This window comes from Symphalangus syndactylus, chromosome 22 (assembly GCF_028878055.3).
Source record: "Symphalangus syndactylus isolate Jambi chromosome 22, NHGRI_mSymSyn1-v2.1_pri, whole genome shotgun sequence".
NCBI lineage: Eukaryota > Metazoa > Chordata > Mammalia > Primates > Hylobatidae > Symphalangus > Symphalangus syndactylus.
The window spans coordinates 35,130,158-35,138,149 of NC_072444.2; the positions used below are offsets into that span (position 1 = coordinate 35,130,158).

At 60.4% G+C, this 7,992-nt stretch overlaps 1 protein-coding gene across 1 annotated transcript; it reads left to right on the top strand.

The window, feature by feature from the left end:
* Nucleotides 1-209: 209 nt before the first annotated feature.
* FNDC10 (fibronectin type III domain containing 10) lies at nucleotides 210-2,362 on the top strand. Its single transcript, XM_055261974.1, has one exon. The coding sequence runs from the start codon at nucleotides 346-348 to the stop codon at nucleotides 1,027-1,029; it is 684 nt and encodes a 227-aa protein (XP_055117949.1). The 5' UTR covers nucleotides 210-345; the 3' UTR covers nucleotides 1,030-2,362.
* Nucleotides 2,363-7,992: the final 5,630 nt, after the last annotated feature.

Sequence of the window (7,992 nt, forward strand, 5' to 3'; positions counted from 1 at the left end):
GCACCCCGGCCCCTGCCCGCACCCCGCGCCCCTGCCCGCACCCTAGCCCCACCGGCACTCCGGCCGCCTCGCTGCGTCCCCCTCCTCCTCCCCACCCCAGATCCCCCGCACCCGCAGGCTGCGGCCCGGCGAGGGTTAAGGGGGGCGGGGCGAGGGGCGGCCCCGCCTCCGCCGCCGCGCCGGGTCCGAGCGCGCACGGGGCGCGGGGGCGGGTCGGAGCGGGCGGCGGCGGAGGGCGCGGCGCGCCGGGGATCGCGGGGAGCGGGCAGCGGGGACGGCGGCGGCGCGGCCCGCGTGACCCAGCGCCGCGCCCCGTGGCCCCGCCGCGCCCGGCCCAGCCGCAGGATGCGCGCCCCGCCGCTGCTGCTGCTGCTGGCCGCCTGCGCGCCGCCGCCCTGCGCCGCGGCCGCCCCGACGCCGCCGGGCTGGGAGCCGACCCCCGACGCGCCCTGGTGCCCCTACAAGGTTCTGCCCGAGGGCCCCGAGGCGGGCGGCGGGCGCCTGTGCTTCCGCAGCCCCGCGCGCGGCTTCCGCTGCCAGGCTCCGGGCTGCGCGCTGCACGCCCCGGCCGGCCGCTCCCTGCGCGCCAGCGTCCTGCGCAACCGCAGCGTCCTCCTGCAGTGGCGCCTGGCCCCGGCCGCCGCGCGCCGCGTGCGCGCCTTCGCGCTCAACTGCTCGTGGCGCGGCGCCTACACGCGCTTCCCGTGCGAGCGCGTGCTCCTCGGGGCCTCCTGCCGCGACTACCTGCTGCCCGACGTGCACGACGGCGTCCTCTACCGCCTGTGCCTGCAGCCGCTGCCGCTGCGTGCTGGGCCCGCCGCCGCCGCCGCGCCAGAGACCCCCGAGCCCGCCGAGTGCGTGGAGTTCACCGCCGAGCCGGCCGGCATGCAGGACATCGTGGTGGCCATGACGGCGGTGGGCGGCTCCATCTGCGTCATGCTGGTGGTCATCTGCCTGCTGGTGGCCTACATCACCGAGAACCTCATGCGCCCGGCCCTAGCGCGCCCCGGCCTGCGCAGACACCCCTGAAGGGCGAGGCCGCCTGCCCACCTGGGCGCCACCTGCCTGAGGGCGCCTGAGCTCCCAGGTCCTCCGCCCGCTCTCCTCTCCTCATTCCTGCTGCCTCCTTAATATCCCCGCGGAGGAGGACCTGCTGGCGACGGCTCCGGCACTTTGGCATCATCACACGCCCTTCCCAGCCGGGCGTCAGACTCCCAGACTCTGGCCCCGGATTGGACCCTGGGCTTGCGCTACTGTGCCAGCCGCATCCAGGGCTTTCCCCGCTCTCCACAGGCCTTCATAGAGGCGGCCAGGGCATGGAGCCCCTTCCAGCAAGAGCCATGGGCACTCCGGATCACCCTGCACCTCCATCCTGTGCCAAATTGTCCCAGACAGACCGTCGTCATTGCTCGGTCACTGTGCTTTGCAGGCCTGGGGCGCAGCTCTCCAAGCCTGTCCTGCCCCGCCCCACCCCACTGGGCTTAGGTTAGCTTCGTGCCTTAGTATCTCGGGCCCACTGCAGGAGCCAACACCCTCTGCTGTCCAGGGGGGGTCTGTGGCCCTGAGATTGGCCGGCCCCTCCATACATCTGGCCAGCGTCCCCTTGGAGACACCTTCACCCTCAAGCGCTGCAGAAGCATGAGGCGAGGGCCTGCAGCGCTCTGTACCGTTTAGGGTGTTGAACCAGCCGGGAGCCATGACATGGCAGGCCTGGCCCAGCGGCCAGGGTGAGTGTTCTCAGACCCCGGGTGGCTGGTGGTTCTCCCGGGCCGGGTACCCCTTTTGTGTGTGCGGCCTCTGACTAGGACCCTGTGGGAGTGGGGGCAGATGGCGGCCATCAACACTGGGTCCCAGGGCAGAAGCTTAGATACTAGCCTTGAGCAGCCCTACTTTCCACCGCGGCCTGGATCCCCAGCCTCAGCCGACCCAGGGGACCTTGGTGGCAACGGTGTGACTGACAGCACCACCCCTAGCCTTTGCATGCCCAGGGGTTGAGAGCCAGGATCCGGCCCGGACAATGCCACCCGCCATGGAAGAAAAGCTGACCCTGCCCACCTGCTGCAGACCCAGGCCCCGGGCCGAGGTTGCTTTCTGTGACGACCGCCTGGTGATGCTGGACACCAGGAGGGTTATGGCACTGCCCTCCCCTCCTGGAGCTCCTGGCACTGACCACCTGGACTTGACCTGGCTCCTCCTGGTCACTGGCCAAACACCCACCCTCACCCCAGCCACCCTGGGCCCTGGTTGGTGCCCCGTGACACCTGCAGCCCACCTCTGTGTCTTCGCTCCGCCCACCCCTGCGTGGCGCTGGTCAGGCGCAAACCTGGCTCAAGTGTCTAAATGTCCATCATCCTCAGACCAACAGTGCTCTCTGTGTGTTATTTGGGAGGGGGGAGGGAAGGAAAAAGTGGATTCCCCTTCTCCCCAGCTCCCCCGGGACCCTTGGGTATTGGCTGGTGGCTGGCCCTGAACCCTCTCCTGGCCTGGGTGGCATTGGCCCAGGCAGCGTGTGCGGCACGCTGCCTTGCAGTTCCTAGCAGGACAGGCAGGGTGCCTGCTGCTTGTCTCTGCACCTTCTTGTCCTGGGCCAGCTGTGTTGGCGGGGGATGGGGGAGGTGGTACCTATCGTGCTTAGAAATAGACCATTCCCACGGTGACCCACTTGAACTGTGACAGCCACAATTAGGCTGCTCCGGAGGGCCTCGCCTCCCTGCCTGGGCCTCCCTGTGCAGAGCTAGAGCTGAGGTGGGGACGGTGGGCAGAGGACAGCCTGGGGCTCCTGTGTGTTTCCTGGGCTGAATGCCACCCTCCCTCCCCCACAGCCTCTTCCAGGCTGTCCTTGAGGCACCTGCAGCCAGGGGTGACCCTGAGGAAGCAAAAACAGGCAGGGGGAGGGTGGGGGGGGAACGGGGAGGGGGAGGAGGAGCCCAGCTCTGAGGAGTGACTCATCCCAAGAGGGGGTGTGCAGCGATGTGTCTAGACGGCCTGGTGGGAGTGGGGGGCTTCCCGTTCCAGCCGCCTTCTGCCCTGGCCACCTGCGAGGGTGTTTCCATGTCTTCTACCAGCAAAGGCAGCGTCCAGGGAGCTGGGGCAGCATGGCTCCTTGGGGAGCGGCCAGAAAGTTTCGGAGGCTCCCTGGCCTGCGGCGGGATTCCGGCTTGTTTGTGAGCTTAGGCTCACACCGACTATAGCCACAGGCCTGTCCTGTCAGTTCTGGGGGTTTCTCAGAGGTCTGGAGTCCAGCTGAGGAGTCCAGCTGAGGGTTTGCAGAAGTGGCTTGAGCAGCCTGCAGGGCCCAGGGGACAAGCCTGGGAGTGGGCGTCCCTGCCGGGGGGGGAGTGTCTGCATCTGAGTTCATGGTCACTCGCACAGACTGCTCGTTCCCTAGCTGGCCACCTTCCCGGCTGGCCCCATTATCCTCCCAGAGGCATAGGGACCCCCAACCCCTCCCTCTGACCTGGTGCACCTGAAAGGTCAGTGGTGAACCTTCCAGTCCCCCCCCCCGAAGGTTCTTTCCTTCTGCTCCACCTGGAGGAGCCTCCTCCCCTCTCTCTGTCTGTCTGCATTCTCTCCCTCTCCTTCCCATGGATCTCTCTGTCTCTGGCTCTGTCTCTGTCTCTCTGTCTCTCTTCATCTCTCTCTGTCCCTATCTCTCTGTCCCTGTCTCCATCTCGCTCCATCTCTTTCTGTCTCTGTCTCTGTCTCTCTCTGCCTCTCTGTCTCTTTCTCTCTGCCTCTCTCTGTATCTGTCTCTGTCTCTCTCCATCTCTCTCTGTCCCTATCTCTCTGCCTCTCTCCCTCTCTCTGTCTCTCTGTGTCTCTGTCTCTCTGCCTCTCTGTCTCCATCTGTCTCTGTCTCTGCCTGTCTCCATCTCTCTTTGTCCCTGTCTATCTGCCTCTCTCTCTGTCTCTCTCCATCTCTTTCTGCCTCTCTCCGTCTCTATCGCTCTCTCTCTGTCTCTCTCTGCCTCTCTCCATCTCTCTGTCTCTCTCTATCTCTCTGTCTCTCTCTGCCTCTCTGTCTCTCTCCATGTCTCTCTGTCCCTGTCTTTCTCTGTCTCTGTCTGTCTCTGTCTCTCTGTCTCTGTCTCTCCCCGCTCTGCTCTCTCCGTGTCTCTCTGTCTCTCCCCACCCTGCTCTCTCTCTGGACCATGGCTCTCTGCTCTTCTTCAGACTTGGTGGCCCAGACTAGGTGGGGGAGGTGGGTGGATGTGGCTCTCAGCGCAGCAACCGCCATGTGCCGTGGAGCTGGAGGGCAGACGGCTCCACCTGACCTTTCTCGCTGGTGCCTGGAGGGATACGCTTTTCCAGTGTGGAGCGTAAGGGACCTGCCCTGACTCGGAAGCTGCCCCAGCTTCATCCTGGCTCATCCGTGCCTGCCCTTTGGGAGGCAGGAGCCTTTCAGTGCCTCCGTTGTGGAATGGAAACAGCCAGGTAGAGATGAGAACTGGAGCCATTGTTACTACAGCTTGAACTGCCCTGGGCCGAGACCCCTGGAGCCGCGTCCCAGCCCAACCCTGCTGAGACAAGATGCCCTTGAAGTTTTCACTTCGATCACTCGGGCCTCTCACGCCTTCTGTGTCCAAAACAGAACCCTAGGCCTCCCTGCTCACCTCCGGAGCCTGGCCCACAGCGATGGCCCCATCTTAGCCAACTGCAGGGCCCATAGCCATGGTGAGTACGGGAGCTGGAGGCCCTGCGTGGTCTGGATGCAGGCAGCCGGGCCCTGCTGTCTCCCCAGGTGCCCCAGGAGGGATGGGCTCTAGGCCTCCTGGGAGGAACAGAGGGCTGTGAGGCTGGTGGTTCCATGCTCGCTTAGGATGGGGGTCTTGACTACTGGATGGGGGTGCTCAGGAATGGCCAGGAGCTGCTGGAGACCCTGACCTGGCAGGTGCAGGATTTGGCCAGTCCAGCAAGTCCTGGGTACCTGGCACGAGGGCCTCTAGCCTTGACCCTAAGAAGGGAGCCCTTAGACGGCGTGAGGGGGCCCCTACTTTCCAATGGGCCAAAAGTCTGAAGGGTGGCAAGCACCCCCACTTTCTTTCCAGGCAGGACTGTGGCCTCTCCCAGGACTGTGGTGCCCATCCCTTGGGCTCTCCTTCTCCTTTGGACTTTATGGATCTTTTCCAAGTGGTATCATCAACAGTCACTTTTCTTTTTTTTTTCTTTTCTTTTTTTTTTTTTTTAAGAGATGGGAGATCTCACTGTGTTGCCCAAGCTGGTCTTGAACTCCTAAACTAAGTGATCCTCCCACCTCAGCCTCCCAAACTGCTGGGATTACAGGCCACTTTATGTTTTTTTTTTTGAAAGACTCATTCTGTCGCCCAGGCTGGAGTCAGTGGTGTGATCTCGGCTCACTGCAACCTCTGTCTCCCAGGTTCAAGTGATTCTCCTGCCTCAGCCTCCTGAGTAGCTGGCATTACAGGCGTGTGCCACCACACCCTGCTAATTTTGTTTTTTGTTTTTTTTTTTGAGACGGAGTCTCGCTCTGTCGCCCAGGCTGGAGTGCAGTGGCGTGATCTCGGCTGACTGCAAGCTCCGCCTCCCGGGTTCACACCATTCTCCTGCCTCAGCCTCCCAAGTAGCTGGGACTACAGGCGCCCGCCACCACACCTGGCTAATTTTTTTGTATTTTTAGTAGAGACGGGGTTTCACCGTGTTAGCCAAGATGGTCTTGATCTCCTGACCTCGTGATCCACCTGCCTCGGCCTCCCAAAGTGCTGAGATTACAGGTGTGAACCACTGCGCCCAGCCTTGTTTCTTTTCTTTTTTTTTTTTTTTTAATTGAGACAGAGTCTGGCTCTGTCGCCAGGCTGGAGTGCAGTGGCGCCATCTTGGCTCACTGCAAGCTCCGCCTCTCGAGTTCAAGTGATTCTCCTGCCTCAGCCTCCCAAGTAGCTGGGACTACAGGCCTGCGCCACCACGGCCGGCTAATTTTTTGTATTTTAGTAGAGACGGGGTTTCACCATGTTGGCCTGGCTGGTCTTGAACTCCTGACCTCAGGTGATCCGCCTGCCTCGGCCTCCTAAAGTGCTGGGATTACAGGTGTGAGCCACCACATTCGGCCTGTTTGTTTCATTTTCATTTATTTATTTATTTATTTTGAGACAGAGTATCACTCTGTCACCCAAGCTGGAGTGCAATGGCATGATCTTGGCTCACTGCAACCTTCGCCTCCTGGGTTCATGTGATTCTCCTGCCTCAGCCTCCCGAATAGCTAAGATTACAGGCATGCACCACCACGGCTGGCTAATTTTTGTATTTTTAGTAGAAACGGGGTTTCACCATTGTTGGCCAGGCTGGTCTCCAACTCCTGACTTCAGGTGATCCACCTGCCTTGGCCTCTCAAAGTGCTGGGATTACAGGCGTGAGCCACCATGCCCGGCCAGCTTCTCTTGGTGATCCTTGGGTTGTAGACGCATCAGCCCAGTCTGTGCCTCCATCCTCACAGGTTGATCTCTCTGCCTGTCTCCACCATCACTGTGTCCAGATCTCTCTCCTTTCTTTTATAAAGATACCTGTAATATTGGGAAAAACGAAGTGCTGTTTTCCTCTTCTCTCACTCAACAGTCCACACTTCTGTGTCCCAGGAGTGTGGGGTTTCCCACACCAAGGAGTTCTGTTTTTTTTGAGACGGAGTCTCGCTCTGTCGCCCAGGCTGGAGGGCAGTGGCGTGATCTCTGCTCACTGCAAGCTCCGCCTCCTGAGTTCATGCCATTCTCCTGCCTCAGCCTCCTAAGTAGCTGGGACTACAGGCACCCGCCACCTGGCTAATCCAAGGATTTCAGGAGCTGTGTGTCATGAAACAGGGAGGAAAAGCAATGCATGTTTCCCTGTGGCACAGCACCATTGACAGCAGGAGGGCCCTCACTAATTCAACATGACCTCATTTCATTTGATTACGCCTGCAAAGATCCCTATTTCCAAATAAGGTCACATTCGTAGTTAATGGGCTTCATCATATCCTGTGGACACAGTAGCTATGAGTCACTGTGGACACTGTGTCTCGAGACAGCGACAACTGTTTGGGCCAGTGGCACGGGCGTAAAAGAATTTACCGTCGGCCGGCCGAGTGCGGTGGCTCATGCCTGTAATCCCAGCACCTTGGGAGGCCGAGGCAGGCGGATCACCTGAGGTCAGGAGTTGGAGACCAACCAGCCTGGCCAACATGGTGAAACCCCGTCTCTACTAAAAATACAAAAATTAGCGGGACATGGTGGCAGGCACCTGTAGTCCCAGCTACTCTGGAGGGTGAGGCAGGAGAATCACTTGAACCTGGGAGGCAGAGGTTGCAGTGAGCCGAGATTGCGCCATTGCACTCCAGCCTGGGTGACCAAGTGAGACTCTGTCTCAAAAAAAAAAAAAAATTTACTAAGACAGTTGTAGGTAGAGAAAGGCAGATATGTTAGTGAAAGCAGGAAAATATGTTGCAAGGAGGCAATGGGCAGCCAGCAAGAGAAGCCAACTGCATGGACACAAAGGCTTGCTGGGCGTTTTATAGGGTGGCTCCTGGGCTGATGGCCAACGCCAAGGCAGCAGGGAGCTTCACCTGCGTTCTCCTGCCAGCCAGGGTGTTTGGTAATTTGAGGCGTTTGATGGTGAGCAGGAAGTTTGTGAGTCACATGCGTTACTTGTTCAGGAGGGCCATACAGAAAGGAAGAGCCACAGCCCATCTCCTTCCTGTCTTTGCATTCCCCTGCTCCCTCCAGCCCCACTCCTTTCCCCTAATTAGGGCCCCCCACACGGGATGCTTTAATTGCAGCTGCTGTGACTGAGGACCTCCGTTTTATATTTCAGTTAAACTTTTTTTTTTTTTTTTTGAGACGGAGTCTCTCTCTGTCGCCCAGGCTGGAGTGCAGTGGCGCGATCTCTGCTCACTGCTAGCTCCGCCTCGCGGGTTCTCGCCATTCTTCTGCCTCGACCTCCCAAGTAGCTGGGACTACAGGCACCCGCCACCACGCCCGGCTACTTTTTGTATTTTTAGTAGATATG

What these genes read in the sequence shown, in the direction of transcription:
- FNDC10 (XM_055261974.1), top strand. Translation starts at nt 346, where the DNA reads ATGCGCGCCCCGCCGCTGCTGCTGCTGCTGGCCGCCTGCGCGCCGCCG.